This window comes from Vidua macroura, chromosome 1 (assembly GCF_024509145.1).
Source record: "Vidua macroura isolate BioBank_ID:100142 chromosome 1, ASM2450914v1, whole genome shotgun sequence".
In the NCBI taxonomy this organism is placed as follows: domain Eukaryota; kingdom Metazoa; phylum Chordata; class Aves; order Passeriformes; family Viduidae; genus Vidua; species Vidua macroura.
The window spans coordinates 60559763-60580882 of record NC_071571.1 but is presented as its reverse complement, the minus strand read 5'-3'; the positions used below and the strand labels follow the sequence as shown (position 1 = coordinate 60580882).

The window sequence follows — 21120 nt, the reverse complement described above, 5'->3', positions numbered from 1 at the left end:
TATGATGAAGACATGGAAATATTAAAAAATGAATACACAGAGTGAACTGGAAAAACATACTTTTGATTTTGGACTTCTGTGTATAATCAGTAAAACTTGCTGCAAATTGCATATTTCCTGTTAGCGAGCAACCCAAAGATTACTTCATGCCAAAATGCTATCACAATGGTGCATTTTACTGGTTCACACTTTCCTCCGTTTATGACAGACCCTCTCTAGCTACGTTTTGGGAAGGACAAAAATAGCATTGATTTGTTGGGAAAGAGGAATTGACAAATATAGTTGTACTATCCTAAAGAAATAATGTTGGTTGTTTTTTTTAAAAAAAAAAAACACCAGTGACTTGAAAAGGTACAAAAATATTTGTAATTTCACATCATAAAGAGAACATAGGTGGTGCTTTGGTTTTTTTAGTAGATAAAAACTGTGACTTGAATAGTGATCTGTTCTTGCTATATGTTACCCCTCTGTATAAGTGTTGTAATGTAATTAAGTCAAGAGTCTTCACAAAGTGTTGGAATCTTTCTCATGCAGAATACATGATACTGCATTTGTTGGTATTGGCATATCTTCTAAAATTCTGGGATGAAGCCTGTGATATGTACTCTACAAACACATAAAAAAAGCTTTGTTCCAAAATTGCGGTGCACATAGGTTTAAAATCTTTCTTTTTTCAGATATACTAAAAAGAGCTTCTAGTGTTATTTTTATGGTTATCATTTTCACTTTGCCTAATATTCACACTGATTATGGTATAAATTTCCTTTGCAGTTTACGTGTCAACTTGGACATGGGTAAGGCAGCCTATGGGTGGATGATTATGAAAGATGACAATATTCCTGGAACAGTTGTTCGAACTAGCACCATACCAGAAGAGTTGGGACGATTAGTTTATTTACTAACGGATAAAACAGGTATATCAGGTTACAATTCTAAAATCTGGTAACTTCTATAAAATTTCTAAATGTAATTCTATGAATATGCTAATGTAAGAATGGATTTAGACTACTGATTTTTGCTTCTCAGTAAAATTTTACACATTTGCTTGAGGACTTTTACAAGTACCAATAGGCTTCAGTAGGCCAGTACTTGGATGTTAAAGTCAGCATTTGGTAGTACTCTGATTTATTCCAGAGGGAGCAGCTCTTCTATAGCAAGAGGATACTGTACAGCACGAGTAAGAGTACCATATATCTTCCTCTGAAAAGACTCTCGAAGAGCACTCAGGATGCTAGTTTATTCTGCACTTCATTGCTACTGCAATATTGTATGATAACAAGTTATGAATGACCTTTGAGAGAGCAAGTAATTTCCAAAACAAGTCATGAGATCAGCCTCCAAAATTATATCTGTTGTCCCGGTGAAGCTACTTGCTCTTTATTAGTTACTTTATTAGTTACTGCTCCAGTAACTAGTTCTAGAACTGCTCTAGTAGACCAGTTCTAGAGCTGCTGAATGATTTCACCTTCATAACTGTACTCTGTTACTGTACCTCATCTGTTGTACTGGGATCTCCAGCCCTTACTGGGATCAGAAGGTAAGTACTGAGAGTGTGAAGAATAGCTTGTGTTACACTGTCTTGTTTCTTTCTGAGATTGAATAAATAATTTCTAGTAGATATACATGTTTTTTTTTAAAGAAGCTTTACTTCTGAACAGAAAAAGTTGTTTTTCGAAAAGCTTGAAGAATTCTTTTACTGGTTTTAAGTAAAATATAGTTCAAAATCATGAAAAGCTGCTGGGGAAGGCAGGGGTTGGCCTCTGTTATACTGCTCCAAAAGCATAATACACAATTTATATCTCCTTCTGTTTGAAATAGTTCTCTATTCCCTCCCATGCTAACACTTCCATTACTGCATATTTGAAATGAAGTGTAAATATAATATATCGTCACATTTTCAAAACATACTTTCTTTTTTTTTTCTATAGGCACATACGTTATCCTATATACATCTGAATGTTGTTCTTCTATTTTGTAAAAGGAAAGTATATTGCTAAGTATAGTGTGGCAATTCTTCAGAGCAAGTGAATGATTCTTAAACAAGTCTTATTTCGGTTACCTAATGATTTGTATACTATTTGAAACTGCTTATTGATTTTAATTGCACCCTTCATCATGATAATTTATGTAACATTGAGTCCTGTCATATTGAAGACTTGAAATATGTAATTTACAGCATATGTTTGGAAAAATATGTTCAAAAGTAATTTATTTTCAAAAAAATGCAGTAAAGTTAACTTACAAAGTAAATTCTATAGTTAGTTACAAAACACTACTTTCTAAGCAAAACCAGTGTAGACTTTTTAAACTTTGCTAGTAGAGATTCCAAATTGTTGGTATTCAACCTCAAAGGCTTTTCAGAGGATTGAGATCTGCTGAGCTCTGGTGGAAGGTCTGAATCTGTACAATAATGATGTAAAAATGAAAGTGAAGGCCATACTCTAGGACAGTAGTTTCAAAGTGTTTTGGAAAGAAGCAGAGTCAGCAGTCTCACCCTATGCGCTTTTACCTGAGTGTCAGCTGAAAGCTCACGTAAGTGAAAATATGCCAGGAGTCCTGGAGATGTCACCAGCTTCACACCACTGACTGTGCCTTACAGAGATGGGAAACACTGTTCTGTTTTAATAATCTTAAGTGCCCCGCAAATTTTAAACTGTTCTTCGTTCTGGACAAACACATTGACAATGTTCTTTTTACCCAAGTCTTTTGGTAGCTGCTTCCAGATTTCTTTCCTGAATACATTTGTTCTCATTATGCATTTTATGATAAATGTGAAACATACTGTTAGGTAATGAACAAAGTCTGTACTCTTAATCCATGATTGACATCCATGATTATACAGTTTATAAGAGCTGGTCTCAGCACTTTCTCATTTGAATTTTCATTTCTAGTCATATAAACCAGTTAATTCTGTTCTTCTGCCCACTTAAGGCCTGGCTGTCAGAGGATAAAGAAGGAAGTCAGTTTTGTAGCCATCTGCCCAAGTGGGTGCTACTAAAAAGTAGCACTAAAAGGCTGATTTAGTTAAATGTAAACAGGTGAAGTTTTTCTCAATACTGGAAAAGAAAGGGAATCCACAGAACTATCTGCAAAAGTCTTATATTGTGGCCCAGGCTTCACTGGAAATGATTGAGAATTAGTTGTTGAGTCTAAGGAGCATTGCATTACTAACAAAATTGCAAGGTAGTCCTTTGTATGATTGTAAATTGGGTTTGTGCTTTATCAATAAGCTTTTTGACAAGAAGCGTCCATCACAGTGGCTCTCTCATTTGCCACAGTATAATAGAAAATGAAGTATCCCAATAATTGCATTATAGTTTCCTTATTGTGGGACAAGAAAGCAATGTGGTATAATTAGGTTTGATTGGAGTGCATGTTTCCGGTAAGATCTGAAATTAATGATGTTGCTATAGTGACACATCTGCGGCCACCAGTGCATGAAACATAAAGTAATTCATTCGACAAGAGAAGACATCTGTTAACTGCAAGGATGCAGAGCATATTGACACTGACCAGAAATACTAGACGTTATGTGATAAATGAACAAATGATGCTGAAACAGGAGGACAGACAATTTGTACTTGATCTGCTGGGAGAACTTTAATCTTCTTACTGGTTGCATTTGACAATGCCATTGTTTAAATAACAATGCTGCAGAGAACTCATAAATTTTAAAACTTAACTCAGGGTGCAGCCTATTAAAGCAATACATTAATTCCTTTGTTAGGGAGTTTTTATCTTCATGTAGAACAAAGCCATTACTAAAAACACCCAGTAAAACAACAGGTTTTTTTTAGGACCCACATTTTAATTATAGCATCCATTACCCATAATGCCATGTTGTTTGTACTTGAATCACATACAAGTTTGACAGAAAGGTGTCATCCGTTATGATGGTGGGTAGCAGTTAGCATGAACATGGTTTCTTATGCTCTCCAGGGTACAAAAAAATTCTAATGGTGAAAAAAAATATATTTAATAATATTTAAGTTAATAATATTTAATGAGAATTTTTGTTTCTTTGGATGTGGGATAGAAATCCACCTGCTATTCACAACTGCCGGTGTGTTCAGCTAAAACAAATGTGTAGTCTTCCAAGTGTAGTTATTTACTAATGAATGCACTTGTATTTGAGTTCTGTAATTAACATTTTAGTGGGTGTTTGGACCAAATGAGATGCTTAACAGATATAATTGTTGAACAGATACACAGAGCAATGGGATTCTTGAATTTTTTGGAAAATCTGTGTATTAGAGGTTGGTGTATATGGACTTTCTTGTTAAATGTGCCTAATGTAATGTACTATTAGAACACTGAATTTCAGTAATTGTTTATGAAAATTAATCTTTTTAGTTACACTTTGAGTCTTTACCTCTTCAGTGTAAGCAACTAGAGAGAAAGAGTAATTTTAAAAAGTTGATGGAATAATATCTCCTTTCTTTACTTAGATGGTTCTATATTTATGCTCTGCCTCTAAGATTTTTAGTACCACTAGGTTTGCAGGGTGAGTAGAGCAGACTAGAAATGAAACCTTTTGGTGGAGACATCCTACAGGAAGATTCCAAACTAAGGAATCCTTACATTTTATCTTTCTTTGGACTCCCATTCACTGAAAATATCCAGTGAGCATGATGTTGCTCTTACACCACTGAATACACAGGTATTGTGTTTGTGGGAGGCAGAAGGCACAGAGGAAATAGATACTGCTCTTCACAACTGTGTGTCATGGTTTAGGAGTTATGCTCCCTAATTCAGTGCCCCAAGTTACCTGTTACCTCTAGTGTGACCTTCTGCGCAGGAAAGATTAGGCTTAGCTCAGTTCTTTTGGTCTTTGTCCTCATTCTTAATGGGTTGTACCACGACTTACTTGGTTTAAGATTTTGTGTAGGTTGTTTTTATGGCATACTTATAAATGGAGCAGCTGAATGAGCAGACATATGCTATGGATGCTTACCATTAGGTTTTTAGTTTTCTTCTTATATTATATACCAGATTACATTTTTCCAGGGTTCATAGAAAAAAGTTTGTATCTCCAGATTGTTGTCAACAGTCTAATTATTAGACTGATTAGACCTGATCTCCCTAAAAGTTTCCATAGAATTGTTCACATTTACACTTACTTTTTATCTGTTTAAGCAGATACAAAGCAAACAAAGTACTCAAATTATATGAAAAGTTACTTATCCTCTTAATTTCTCACACAGTTACTAATTTTTTGGTTGTACATATTTTCTTGATTTTTCTTGTTTTGGACTTTTTAGATTGCTGGTATTGGTCCAAATTGCCATCTAGTAATACAGAATCAGAATGATCTGCATCTGCTTCTCAAAAAACAACAACAAAAAAATCTCTGCTGCTCTGTTGTGAATCACATCTGTTGCCACCCAAGGAATGATGCCTTCAGGACTTTTTGCTTAGAAATTAATTTCCTCTTTGCCTGCTTTACTCTGTGTTTAATGATACAATTGTAGGAAAGAAGGAAAAAAAGAAAGAAAGCTCTTGGCTTCAATAAAGAACACACTACATTTTTCTCCAGCAATTCTATACTAACTTTTTTGTCAGGCTATTTTCCTTATGTAGTACCTGCATTCCAGAGCTAAGTTCAAGAATGTATAATAGTAGTAGTATGTTGACTAATGTGCTTTCTGGAAGCTTTTCTAAAATAAGCTTTTTTTAAATCTAATAATTCTTTGTATTAGCAATGTCCTGAAAGTGTGGAATTGATAACTAGGTCTTTAAAAATATTATTAAAAATAGAAAATTCCTTCACTGTTCTATAGTACTTACCACCTTGAGCAGACTAAAAGAGCTCAGTTTTGTGTTGTTTTTCTTGTTCAAAAAGTGGGCTATATTAGAAAATCTGCCTCTAGGTATTTGAATTGTTTGCACCTGGGGGTATAAAATACATGTTGTTCTGTCATGGACTATTAGTCTTCAACTAAAACACTAAAATTTAAGGCAGAACTGCTGCTAAAGTTATAACATGACCGGTTGGCACCATGTAATGTATGGAACAAGTTGTTGGGAATTTTTCTGTCCCATTTTTCTGTTCCATTTCATTCATTAGAAGTATTTAGAAGTAAATTCTTAATTTGCACACATGATGAAATTTTATTTCCATGTGGATGGCTGAAAAAGGTATATTTTTTTAAGGTGGGTTTTTTTCAGATTTTTTTGGGGTGTATTTTCATAACTTCAGCTACCTTTATTTGTCTAACAACACATCAGGTTTATTATGGCTGTTCTTGAAAATCTTACGCTAATCTTCAGAAGCATGAGCAAACTGGAATTGTTGTTTTTTCCTTTCTTTATTTTTGTTTTTAGTTATTTGTCATAGATATTTCCTCTTAACATAGGTCATAAAAAGGATTGCATAAGAGATGTATAAGATGCAAGTATTGAATCAGGATTTCTGGCATGTTTATTTCCATGTCTTTGTTGATTCTTTTTCCTCACCTGTTTTTCCTAAACCTTCTTCCCTGGCTCCTGTTGATTGCAAGGTAGGAAAATCCATACTTTTCTGTGCAGAAGCTTTTCTTCTCTGTTTGCTGAGAAAGAGGAGGTGGAACACACAAATTTTCCAGCCATCTACCTTTCCCTCACCAAGCATGATATGGAGTTGGACTGATTTAGTGGTGTCAGAAGAAATAATCTTTCCATATAATAATCATAGGGCTAATTTTGTTTCCTGCTTAGTTTTCCCAAGCAGCAATTACAGAAATAGTAGGATTTGACAGTTGCCTGCTGTCTCACCTTTTAACTAGCATTTATTTTCACAACTCCTAGAGAGAGCTTTTTTAATTCAAAGGCTTGGCAAAGTCAAGGACAGTGAGAAGGTATTAGCATGCCTGGAAAGTTAGGAAAGTGATAAAGATTGGCTTTGAAATTTCTTGCACTGAATATTTTTGCACAGTGTGTGGGTTTTGTTTTTGCTTTCTTTTAGAAATGGAGATTTTAGTTTCTCATATTTATTAGTGGAAATTTTCATATTTCTCATGTGCAGACTTGAGATTGAATTTTTCTAGTCTTGAATTAAAGTAAAAAATATAATGAAATTTAATAAAAGGTCTCAATAAATGTACAGCTTCTAAAAGTAGAAAAAGTGGGTTTATGTGATTAATGTAAAACAAAATAATTTCATTTTCCCATGTATGAAAGTAACCAAAAATTTCCAATTTGTTAATTATAGTGATCTGGAACTTTGTCTTCCTGTGCTGTTTTCCAGCCTTGGAAATGTTCATCTTCTCATGTAAATTTTTAATAATGTTATGCATATTTTGTAGAGAATTTATGCATTTCATATAAACCTTATTTTAATTATTTTTAAAAATTCAAATAATATAACCATAGAAATTTAAATCCTCAACAATATGTAAGGAAAAGCAAATGTGAAATGTAGTTTTTAATGGTAAAGGGGGAATTTAGAACAAACATCTTGTACTGGTAAAACAGAAGGACAGGGTTTGATAGTGCAGTGTGGTGGTACAACAGTGGAGATGAAGTGTCACGGTACAGGTATCATCAGGAAGTGGGAGTGGTAGACATCTCAAATGCAACTGAGAAAGACATGACACTTTTACAACCCTAATGAATCTTTGAAGATCTCTGATAGTTCTAGCCCTGCTAAGTGCATAAACTGGATGTCGACTGGCCAGACAGTATTGTTTTGCTGATAATTATTGCATATGTCATGCTTTTAGTCTTTTCTTCTCCTGTTGCTTGCCATGTATTTTGGCATACTGGGATAAAAATGTGAAATAAAAATAGTTAAGGTAAATAAAATAAATATGAAATATTTTATTCTACTATATTTATTTCGAGATAATTTTCTTATACTCATTTTAAAAATACTGTAGAAGCTTCAAGAATGTCTACTCTGGTGCCATTTTTGGTTTATTTTTTTATGATCAGACTTTGCATTTTAATGACACAAAACTGTCTGGTTAAATATAGGAGTAGCTTTATAGTAATTTTATATTTGCTCTGCCTCAGTAGCCATAGGGAAAAATTTTAGGAAGGACCATAATCAAAATAATGTTTTGTGAGCTGACCATGGAAAGCTAGGCAGTAGTGACCTATTTCTGCCTCACATACCCCATCAGGCAAGGCTGAAGCTCCCACCCCTCAATTAGAGATTTTCCAAACAAGAGGACATGACTGGTTGGCAGAGGTGGATGCAGTGTCAGTCTGACTGACACCCTGTAGTTTCTTACAAATGTGAAGTGAGCACAGAAAACACTGATTTTGTTCGTTCTGCCTTATTCTGCAAGGAGACTGAGTCTGTCAAATTTGGAAGTGATATTAGGTCTTAATGACTTAAATCTAGATTACACTGACACTGAATGTGCCCAATTGCCAGAATGCCTGCCTTGGTACATCAAGTGTGGAAAACTTGTATGAATTTTTGGTGTTTCCTGTAGCAGGTTTTTTCTTTAGATTTTCTGATACATGGTGCAAACTCTTGCACTGGCTTCTGAGAGTCAGTTCCATCAACATACTGCAAATTCAATTTTTTTTGTATATAAAGAAAAGGTTTTCTCTCTTCAAGTTTGTGTATTTAGTTATTGGCAAAATAAGCTTGCAGGTGGAACCAGTGACTTCTTCCAGAATGACTAACTCCGATCTTTCTCCACAAACGTTCCTTTAATTAACTCAATTGATGCTAATTCATGATACATTCCTGCTTTCCAAAGGAAAGATTTTTTTGTGGGGGGAGGGGAGAGGAGGTGTTTCTGGCCATCTCATAGTTTTTTTCACTGCTTTGTGATATACTTCTCCTTTATTACAGGAACACTTACACAGAATGAGATGATATTTAAGCGCCTCCACCTAGGTACTGTTTCCTATGGAACAGACACAATGGATGAAATACAGAGTCATATTATAAACTCTTATTCACAGGTATTTCATAAATCATTTACATTTCATGTGGGGAGAGGGGTTTAATGACATTAAAGCATTGCTGTTAATGATTATGTCTAGAATTTGAGATGCTATGAAAGTTCTCATGTGTAGGTATCTCTTAAGAAATATGATGGAAGGGAAAAATATGAGAGAGTACATAGTTCTCTCCTGATTCCAAAGTTCTTCATAATGCCCACTTAAAAAGATTTGCTTTCCTGTTCTTCACTAGCAGAAATCTGTCGTAACCTGTCTGTGCAGTGCAGTCTTTCTTCTGCCAAATCATCTAAGAGTAAGATATTCGTTACTGAGACTACAAATTATAAGGAAGTGTCTAGAACAACATGAACAGTAATTATATCTTTGAAGATACTCATCAAGAATATACATCAAAAAGCCACATTAATTGGTATAACCAAATGGTATAACAGTAGTTGTCAAAATAAAACTTACACAGGTATATTTAAAAATTCTTTTTAAAAAAATTGAGATGATTTTGAACAGCATAAAACTGGCAGAGAGAAAGTGTAAGAAAATTGAAAACTCCAGATTGCTTGAGAACAAAGTGTTCCTGTGATGTGTAAGAGTGCTTGGTCTGGAAAGTGTACAAGAGGATTGTCTCTGTGTGGGTCAGTTGTGGGATTCTGCAAACATTACTTGCATTTCCCGTGTATGTAAACTGTTTGGGTGCATGCTGCAAACCTTTTGAAACACCTGATTCTACTCTGAGATTAGGGTGAACTTTGTGCTTTATTTCTTATTTCTATTCTTTGAAACAAAAAAATAAGAAAATTTACAGAAGAGGCAACAAATAAAAAGTTAACTAGTATTTCAACAACAATGTTAACTAGTATTTCAACAACATGTAAACATGTTGTTTACAGTATGATAATAAAAAATTATATAACTTTTTTTTTTTTTTTTCTGTAGTTAACGTGGATACACAAACATGACTGCCTGACTCAGTGTCCTGGTTTAGGGCAAATTTGGGAGGAAACCTCTGAATAGGGTCCCTCTAGAAAGCAAATTCAAGCAGCCCCACCCCAGCACTGGTTCAGGAAAGATTTCCTTGGAGAAAAGTGGAAAAACCTGTTTATTTATAAGCAAAGTATTCACAAGTATAAAAAAGACTAATACTATTAAACAATAAAACCTCTCACTGTTCTGAAGAGATGGCAAATTCAGAAAGTACTTCTGTAATTCCAAGAGAGTCCTCTGTGGGTGTTTTTTGGCTCACTAAGTGCCTCTCGGTTCCTCTGGTGCTGGAAAATGCCACGTCCCAGGCCCTGATGGGCCACAGGTGCAAGCTCCTGGGTTTTTCTGGGTTTTCAGTCCAGGGTTGATCAGTTCCAAGAAAAAAAAAAGCCACAGTCCAGGGAAGTTCTTTGCCTCAGCTAGCTAAAAATGACTAAAAGCAAAGGAGAGCTCTGTCCCGCTGTCTGTGCTGCAGACAACACAGTGAATGAGAAGGATGCGGGGGAGCAAGTGCAGTTTCTGATAACAAACTGACCTTCTTCTCCCTCCCTTTGCTCTCAGAACCAGTCTTAAAGGTGCAGAACTCAATATCCAGCATAAACAGAAAAGACAACTGGGGATACAAGCATCATTAAGTCACACTAGGACACCCAGTTAAGTTTGTAGACTGACCTCCTTGTCTGTGTCCTCATTTTCTCTCGTAGAAGAACTGTAGGGTCAAGAATTGATTGGAATACTGGCTGTGCTGTGTTGTAAACTGACTCCCCTCTTATTTGCTTAAAATATAAATAAAAGTTTAATTTAACGCCACACTGGACTCAGTTAATACTTTGTAGCTTTTGGGAAGAGTGACAGGAGGGAAGACAATGGTGAAGTATGTACATTTTAAGTTTGCACCTTAAATTCTTAATTATTTTTTGTCTATACAATTCAACAAATACCCTTCTTGAATTCTTTTCCTTGGATAAATCTATTTCAGCTTAATTTTTAGTAGATATAGCCGTGAATAGTAAGTGAGATACAATAACCATGCCTGGGAAATGGGAAATGGAGCTCTTTCACCTAAAGATCAGCTGCCCAAATTTGGTTCAGAATGTGTTGCTGAAATTAACTGCTACTAACTAAGTTTATAAAAATCACCCAAACCTGGCTTTCTTATAATGTGTCTTTTGGGTATTCACAGTAACAACTGTAGCAATAAATGATATTAACTGACAGTCTTGAGCTGGCACACCTTGGCCTGAGTGAGTTTGACAGCTAAGCACCAGTCTTCTAGGGGAGGCATGCTTACAAATTAAATATGCTATCTGAAAAGAATTCCACGATTCCTGGAATTCTTACTGCTTAAAGCTTTTACTAATTTACTGTAAAATTTAACAAGTGGTAACCATGGTTACAAGTTTTAATAACTGTAACATACTTAAAATAAGAAATGTGATGGAAGCTTTTCTTCTCAGTTGTGGGAAAAAGATTTTCAAAATATAGGTTTGCTATTAGTAGATGATGAAAAGAGCTTTCTTGGAACATCCTTTTCTTCAGCTTTATATAACACTACTCTATATTTAAATAATGCTTTATAAATAATGCTTTAATTGTGCTTGTGTTAGTAGCAACTCGTTAAAACAGAACAATGATGGAGTCTCAGTAACACACCAAGCAACTACTAAACAATTGTTTCCGTCTGAAAAAGTATGGTGAGGTTTTTATTTAATCTATGATAATAGAAGCTGCCGGTTAGCTAGGCAGTGGTTCATGTGTGACATTGATTTTATCCCTTGTTTGTGTTCTGTTTTATTATTACAGTGGACCTACCAGACTATTGTCATCTTAATGTAACACACAAATCTATTATAACCTGATTATATTTCCCCACTGGAAGCATTTTGTGATAGAGGGCATAATCTTTAATGGAATTTGTGTGAAATTAAATTATACAAGCATCAATAAACATAACATAATTCAGAAGGAGTAAATCAGCTTAATTTATTTGTGACTGTAATGGCATCAATGTTAGCAGAATGCAAATGCAGAGGTTTAAAGCAGTAGCTGAAAAGCGGTGCCAGATGAGCAGAAAGTTAAAGCCTTTATTAGACAACACTGTAATTTGATGGGCAGAATGTTCACGGTTCAGCAGATTGCAGTCAGGAGAAAAAAAGTGTGGATTCTGAAAAGGTTTTCTGAGTTACACTGGAGTGAACGTAAGAGCCTTGTAGTGGTACTGCTGATATATTTAATGTGCTGACTTTAAAACAAAAATCAAAACCCAACCAACAAAAACCAGTAACCCCCCTCAAACCCTGCAAAAAACCCCAACTTATTTTAACTAATTATGAACACATAGTACTTTTCAGAGGAAGATTTTTTGTGTCATGTGCTTGAGCATTTCTGAAGGATAACTTAAAACAGTGCTAGTTTAATGGTTATGCAACAGTAATACGATCTTCAAGTATGTGTCAAACAGTTATTTTGCATTATGATTTTATTAGATTGTTGCATTTTTGTAAGGGCAAAAGCATTTCAGCTGCAGCAAAAGCATAAAACTGCATTCGTTCACAAATACAGAAATTATGTAAGTTATAAATTAAATCAGCAATATCTGTATTTTAATTATTCCTAATATTTATACTTGAAAATGATCCTGCTTTTGTTCTTCTGTTCTCTTCTGATCACCACAAAATCTTTTAAAATACAGAGATTTAGGTGATTTTTTTTTTAAAGGGGCTCTTTTCATTTTAATGATGTAGGTGAAGAAGAACAACAAAATAGCAAATTTTGAAATTTTATCTCAGTGTAGCTGAAGTCATCCAGTTGGTGGCTGGTTTAAATACTTTTTTTTAATAAAGGAAAAGAAAAAATAATTCACTGAGCGCAATAGACATGAAAGGACTTTTGTGACAGATCACAGAAAAATGTAAAATCTTAAGTGAGATAGCAGGGGTTTCTCCATAATCTGATCAGCCTATTCAGCATTTTTCCAACATACTTGTTTTCATTTCACATTTTTCAATTATCTTCAGGCTCTGTTATTGAAATTTGGGTACAAATGCAAGGTGATGAGCCCATACTTACGTATAATTTCTTTAAAAAAGTAGATGAGGCTTTTTATGAATCACAAGTTGAATGAGTTAGCAGTAAGTTATATAAAAATAAATAGATGGTTACTTTCCTTATAATTTATCAACCTTTGTGAAGGGAACAGTCAGATATAAATAGATAAGTATTCATGTTTTGTTTCCATTTTTGAACTTTGGTTTACTATTCATTGTGTTGGGTCTTAAAGGTCCACTCTCAGAACAGTGGGAACAGTACGAGCTCAACACCATCCAGGAAACCTCAATCATCTGCACCCAAAGTGCGAAAGAGCGTCAGCAGTCGGATACACGAAGCAGTGAAGGCCATTGCACTCTGCCACAATGTGACCCCCGTGTATGAATCCCGGGCTGGTGTGTCTGGAGAGACAGAATATGCAGAAGTGGATCAGGACTTCAGCGATGAAAATCGAACTTACCAGGCTTCCAGCCCTGATGAGGTTGGTATGCAAGGCTGAAAATATTTATATCTCCTAAAGAATGGGGTAAACTAAGTAAAAAAGAGAAGAGCTGTGGAAAAAAAAAAAAGTGTTTTGAGCAGGGGTTTCTTTAAAATTAGTAGTAATCTGTTTTTATATTTTCTACTGCTTAGGAAAGATCTGCTGGTTCTGATGCCTTGTTGTATAAAAGTGTTTTCAGTTATTTGACTTAAAGACCTGTGAAGTCAGTGCTTCGGGGTCAATACTGTATTGAGGATTGCAATTAAATGTTTATTATTTTTTATTATTATTCTCAAAATAATTAATCCATATATGAATCATAGTATGCTCTTAAAGGGAATATGAAACTGTTCTGAGTGATGGACAACCTGGTACATTAGTTAGAGATGCTACCAGGTACTGGGACATACAGATTTCTAACAGGAAAAAACAAACAAACTAACAAAACCCCTAGAAAGAAACAAACAAAAAAAAATCTCATCAAACCTCAAATGCTTCTGTAGAAAAGTTTTTGAGCTTCAAAATCTAGGCATCTTCATAAGCTTTAGTGTTCTTTCAAAATTGCATCAAGTGTAGCACAAATTTAAAATACCATTTCAATAAAAACATGCCTTTGAGTTTTATTGAAATACAAATTTTAAACAAATCCCAGTGCCTTCATTGGATTTGAGTTATTGTTCTGAATAATCCTATTTTGGTCCCTAAATTGATTGCCTAAAATTCAATCTAAAAATATACTAGAAGAGAGAGGCAAAGCTCATGTTGCAAGATACTGCAAAGAGTTCACTTTATAAAAATGTGTGTAGTTGATATAGTAAAATGGAGAAATAGACTATTTTGAGGTTAGTTTGCATGTGAAAGTGAACAGGTTGAGAAGAATCTCTGTTTTAAAGAATTTCTAGCATTTTCTGAAGATACCGTTTTTGTTGTAACCCCAATCCTTAGTCATATAAATAAAATAAGGTTGTTGTAAGATGTGAAGAAGGGATTATGTACCTGAAATCCTTAATATTTCTCTAGCTGTACAAGTTGATCTCATACAAGGTAATGTTTCTTCCACAAACTTCATCCTGCTACATAGTGTATTATTCATGTATACATTTGGTTTTCATGTCTAATATGTCACCATATCTAATGCTAGTAAAACTTAAGCAGTTCAAACTGCAGGCTATAATTGCTAGAAGTAACAAGTCTGTAACAAGGGGTTTTATTTTAGGAATGCAAGAAATAAAATTAAATCTGTCTTCATGTAGTAACAAGCTAGCAGACATTACATGCATTTCAGATGCCATAAACACAGTTCATAGTGTCAATGGACTGTAGAATATAAAGTGGCTGATTCTCCATGACTAAAAAATGGCAGTCAGAACAGTTTTAAAAATAAAACTCTTTATTTTTAAATAAAGAGGTAGGACTTGAGATGCTGATCTTTGGCTAAAATCAATAATCTATAATACTGTATGTGGTGTTATATAGTGTGAGCTGATCCACATTATGAATTGAGAATCCTAGAAGGGCATTTGTTTATGCCAGAAGGGCATTTACCTATGATATATATATCTGTATAATGTTTGAATTGTATTATGCACATGTGCACAAATTTTCATCTGCACATGCATTCATATTTACTTAATGTTTCTGTTTAATAAGCCTGGGAGGTACTACTGAGTATAATGAATGATTGCATGAACAAGGATCTGACTGTGAAGATATGATAACTGCTATAATTTAAGTAAATATTCTGCTTTAATAGCCAAAGGTTTTACTAAATCAGGTGAAGAGATGTGCAATTGAGAGAGACTACGTGAGTTTTTTCTCCCACTCGCTTGTCTCTCCCTGTGGGCTTTTGTATGTTTGTTCAGTTGTTTGAAAGCTGAAAATGTTACCATGAAGAGCAATTCTCCTCCCATACATACTAAAGAAAGCAGCTGCAAGACTTGAGAATTATACAAGCAGTGCCCTGGGAAGACAGTAGGGAATTTGACCTTGAAAAGATGAAAGGAAGGAAAGGAAAGTTGATAAAGTGCTAACATAATAGACCTGGGACTCAGGGTGGAAAAGAAGTTAGAAGAAGAAATCAACAACAAAGTAACTGTTCATGCTGCAAGAGAGAGAATTTGCAGATATTGTTTTAATAATGATTTTTTTATCATTTCAACTCATACATTAAAACTGGATGGCAGTGAAATGAAATGCTTCCATTCTAAAACAACCTTAAATTTCATTTTTGTTTCTCAAAGATAATGCTTGAAACACTAGTAAAATTATCATATTGAACAAATATGCTTTTATATAATGAGAAATTGATGTTAAATGGAGTCTTATAAAAAGATGAAGCTACAAAAAGCATATGAACAGCATATAAATTGCAATATGACAGAAAAAAAGCCTAAGAATTGGAAGACTAGCAGGTCTTTATTATAATTTTTTAAGACTTCTATTGATGCAATGTTTGCAAATCACTGGAGCCTAAGGAAAATAATGTAAATGGTTCATTATTTAGCTTATTGAACTTTCCTGCAGTTAGGTTGACGGATGATGCCAATGTTTCCCAATCACCAAAGTACCATTTTAAAAGCATTTTTTATTGAATAAAGTGCTTTGAATATTGCACCCTGGAGCTTTATTTAGGGAAATGGTTCAATTGATGTTTTCTGTTTAACCTCAGCACTGACCTATCACAACATACTTGGTTAATAAGCAACATTATCATTTAATAGACTTAAGCGGTTTTATGCATTGTACTTTCTAAACATTGCAACTCTGTTCTCTTAGATTTTGTTTATGGATCTGGCTTGATTGCAGTCTTTTGAAACAAGATGTTATTTGCATAGTTGTCTGTTGCATTATATAATATTGCATTATCACACCATAGGATGTAAAGACCAGAGAACAGTATGTAAGTATAAACTATTCTTCATTGTAGGAAGGTATAAGAAACAGCTCAGTAATATGCTACACTACACACTTAATTAATTGACTTGAGGAACTCTTTTGAAATTCCTCACATCTGTGCATATATGTGTGCATCCATATACAGATATAATATAACCATAACAAAGTATGCACATTTAGAAGTAGGTACATTCATCATAAAAGATGTCTTTATCTGTTGTTAGAGTAACCTGAGATAAGTAACTGTTTTTGTATTCATAATGCAAACCCTACTTATGCCAAGCTCTTTGTTTCTTATGATAAGTGATCAATATTTCATTTTCTCTGAAAGAGTGGAAAGTTTCATATGTCTGTCACTTGTTCTCTACAGCTGTAGCATAGCAAACAATAAACATTAACTGAGAACTCTCTGGATGGAAAAAAAAAGAAAGAAAAACACACCAAAACTCATCTTTGACTTTGCCATCATAGGTGTGGGTTCAGCTCATCTGTAGAAAGCCAGCTACCTTAATGTAATGAACAATCATAAAAGGATATAAGCTAAGTAGGCAAAGTGATAGAGTTCAAAGGTCAGAGACCCAAGCAATTCAGGGCATGCTATGAACAGGAGCCTTTGAAGACCTTTGCTCCCCTTAGTCAGAAAAGGTTGATCAGTCATGATTTTTAATGACTGCTTACTCTCATAAACCAGCCATTTATTGGTTATGCTTTGTCCTGTTCTGTTATAGTCTCGAGCATTTCTAATTCCAGGATCTTGAATATTTAAATACTACCTTAAAGTGTGGTCAGTTATTTAATTCCAACGTTTCTGTCCAGAAACAACAGAGTTGCTAAAATTAATTACAAGGATACAAAGCAAATCATTTAAAAACAGACAGGAAAATTATATGCCCTTAGTGAAGCAGCTTTTGTGTTTACAAAAGTGAAGCTGTAATGTATGAGACATGTTGTATTGTTTAATTAATTTTATTGTGTGTGCTTATTGAAGCAAGACTAATTGTGTTGTTTTGTCAATGTATTGTGAAAAGCAAATCACTCAGTAACATAAAACCATCACTTGCATGACCTTCGAGACCCACATAGAATAACTACTGCATAGCTTGTCTTGAATATTGATTGGTAGTTTTTTCACATGATCAAGCTGTATTTTTAAGTTAATAATTTTATTTTAATTATGAAGGGTTTTTTTATGAAAAGTGATGAGCTGCAAATGTTAGTTATAAAATCACTGATTGGAAACATATTTGAGTTGTTGAACAGTCCTGGTGGAAATGGTTGGAAACACTCAGGCAGTGGGGAAAGGATAGCTCACTGCTTCTTTTCTGTTTCCAAAGCAGCAGCCTTAACTAAAAAATACCACACTTTCAATGTCTGTACACCTTATACAACAGTTTGATTTTGAAAGCAGATCCTATTGTCTGAAGTGATGCTCTTAAATAGTCTGAAAGAAATACAGGTGGGTTACATGAGAATTCTTCGAAGCAGCAAAACTAGCTTCCAAAATTTCCATGTCTAGTCCTTCTTTCTTGCCCTACAAATTGTTCCCTCATATATGCCAAAACCATTGAAGACTTTATTTATGCAGGTTCTTTTTTGGTAAAAGTGGTTAGGTTCATAGCAGGGCTTCAGGGAAGACGTGAGTACAGCTGTGGTGGAACTCCTAAACTGCCCTGTGAGGTGGTGAACTGCCAACTGCAGCTACGAGGCAGTGGATCTTTTTCTTAAAGTAATGTTAGCTCAAAAGAGAATATTGTACATTGAAAGTAACAATTATTCGTTCATAAACTTTTGAGCAACAAATACTGTAAATGTTGAGCAGTTCAATATTTCTTCTAAGGAGCAGAAACTATAGTCTGGGCCGTAAGGAAAGGAAAGCAGGAGCTGGGCATGATAGCCAGGCTGCTAGAGGCTGTGACCTTAGTGATGAGGTGTACAGCCCCACAGGATCCAAGTATGGTGAACAGAGCATATTCTGTGATGGAAACCTGCAGTCAAGACTATTATTGTACAGGTCAACCCTAACCCAGTGCATAAGCTGTTTGGTTTGATTTGGTTCCATAAATGAACATTTCTAAATAAATGGGATGATTATGTCCCCAAAACATGGACATGTTTTTGAAGTTTCACCTCTTCATGCCCCTCTGGAAATGCACTCATTCCTCAGGCGACTGAGTTAGAAACACACTTCTACTTAGAGAAGCTGCTTCTACCTCCTGAGCTGCTACTACTCTAGGTGATGTTGTGGGTTCCAGATACTGTTTGATTTGGGAGTGTTTCCTTATGAAATCTCTGAATTTGACTTTGATTGGAAATCTGTGCCCTGGTAATTGAACTGTTTGATGTTTGGATCCGTGAACTATAGAAGCTCAGAGTGTTGGCTGGTCTCTAGTGGGGAGAATGCTGAGAGAAGCAACCAGAGTTCAAGAGTGGGCATGTGGTAAATGGAAGCATCTGAAAAATTTAGGGTAAGAGCACTAAATGAGGTGTTTCTCACTAGTTTGCATCAGATCTGTTGCATTTCTGTTTCACAATGCAATTATTTGCTCCTTCCTTTCCTAATTTGAAAGTTGCTTCTTTGACATTGTCATGTGAGAGGTGGATGGTCATCTCTACTTTTTGGGTTGCTACTGAGGAGAAAGAAAATTAGCAAGTTAGCAACCACAAATCTCTCTTCTCCTCCATGTGCATTAACTGCCCTAGAACACTACACAGTTAGTGAGTTCACTGCATACCTGTGTCTCAGTAATGGGAAGATCGTTTACCCACCAACATGCTTTTGTCTCCCAGGTAGCTGGTGTCCATAGAAGGGAAGCTTTGTGATAAGCCAGAGAAGATCCATAAAATATTTAAATAAGTCCCTAATCTGGATTCAGGAAACTTGATACATTTCATCTGTGTTTGTGTGTCAGCAAATTAATGGCTATCAGCAAATGAATATTGTCATTGCAATGGATTATTTTAAAACAAAATGGTAGCATCGCCATAAAAGCTTTTTGTGCTTGTCCAACTTTTAATTGCTTTATCTGACTTCGTCCATTATGTCAAGTTCTGTAGAAGCCACAGCTGCTGCATTTTCCTGATATTCTAGTTCGTGATTTAGGCACACTAGATTGCAAGACGATTTTAATGTAAAGGTTCCAAAATGTAGTGATGAGAATATATTTGTAGAGGGGAAAACTCAAGAAGAGAGACTAGCCTAAGAATCCTTTTTCTGAACTCTCTATAGCCAGCCTTTCAGTATATATGTATTTGTTAATATGTAGATGTTCATGCCATTTGTGAAATACTTGGTTAGAAAAAAATTTCTACATTCTAAAAGCTTAAAGTATTTTAATAGTAAGATCTGGCTATGTTGCTTTGGATGCTGCTCTGATTCATTCTGAGTGATGGGAGTCAAACTCATCTTTCTCTCAAGTTTTTTCAGTGTCCTTGTAGGCATCTGTTTGACTCTTGAGCCTTATTGACTGTTTCTTGTATGGTATTTGCCCTGATCAATTTAAAAGAAAAAATAAATATGCAGTTGTATATAGGCCAGGTATAAGAATACAAAATGACTGTGCTGCAAAATGCTAATTCAAATGGTATGTGAATCCAAGCATAAATATAATAAACAGATTTGAGTCACCAAATATAGAACACTTTAGTCCTAGCTGCAAAGGGACGCAAATAAGATGATAGGGTTTTAGTGGAAAGATGCAATTTACAGGTCAGAATGTAATAGTAACCCTTCACTGTGAAAATTGAAAATTAACCTTGGAAGTACTCGATCGTTTACAGCTTATATACTACTTTTGGTGAAGAAGAAAAGTTTGTAAAAAGGCTTCCTGTAGTTTTCAAGAATTTAAAATGGTGCTTTTCAAAGTGTGCTTTATTCTCTTCCATTACTGCATCTCACTATATTTTCATCTGGTGATGCCTACACAGATGGCATTACTAGGGCTTTTTACGGGTTCACAAAAGATTTTATTCCAATTTTAAATTTTCTTAGAAGCTGAGGTGTTTTATTTGCTTTCTGTGAAATTCTTAGTGTCTGTCATGTCTGTTGAACTTACCTAGGGAATTTTCTACTTGCATGTTTTTTTATCAGAGTGCTTGATTTTTATTTTTTTCATCTTGCCTGAGATTAATAGCGGAGCCTATTAATCCATAAAAATCCAGGATCCATAAAAATCATATGAACTTCATTATAGTTATCATTCTAGTGATTTAAAAATCTGGTTTCCAGTAGAGATTAGCATTTGGAAAACTAAAAGTAGATTGAGGAGGAGAAGTTTTCTTTAATCAGAAAAAAAAATAGATATGGAATGTGTTTTGTATATAAAACATTAAAATCAGTAAAGCAATTTTCCTAAAATATTATTTTTTTATAGGAAGGAATAAATCACATGGTGGTGGTGGGAGATATTTAAAGTATAATATAGAAAAATGTTGAAGCTAGATGTCATGCACTTCAAAGCAGCAAAATTTTGAAAAAGGCACTTTCCCATGTGAGTTTGTGGGATGCAATATTGTAAGCTTGGTTTCTATCTTATTTGATGTAAGAAGTCATATTACTGTTGAAACAAAGTATTGAAATTATGCAAGTGAGCAAAGTAAACTAAAAATAAGGTCCTTTGCTTACCTATTTGCTACCTATTATATTCTCTCAACTTGCATGTAGCTGTAGGTGTAAGAAATATTTTATATGGAAATACTCTCAAAGTCTTTTACTTATGTAATGGTCTTGTTGGTGTAGAAATTGTATTCTCACTTTGCAAAATTTCTAATCAATGTCCTTGATGTATTGTCGAATGCATGTGGTTAGAAAGTTAGTAGCTATT

At 34.7% G+C, this 21120-nt stretch overlaps 1 protein-coding gene across 3 annotated transcripts in view; it reads left to right on the top strand.

Moving 5' to 3' along the window:
• ATP9B (ATPase phospholipid transporting 9B (putative)) overlaps window positions 1-21120 on the top strand; it is a 169112-nt gene that overhangs the window by 130038 nt on the left and 17954 nt on the right. For all 3 annotated transcript variants that reach the window (XM_053974312.1, XM_053974302.1, XM_053974321.1), the window contains 3 exons: window positions 772-914; window positions 8789-8901; window positions 13157-13405. In XM_053974312.1, coding sequence (XP_053830287.1) covers window positions 772-914; window positions 8789-8901; window positions 13157-13405 — 505 coding nt within the window. The remainder of the gene's footprint in view (window positions 1-771; window positions 915-8788; window positions 8902-13156; window positions 13406-21120) is intronic.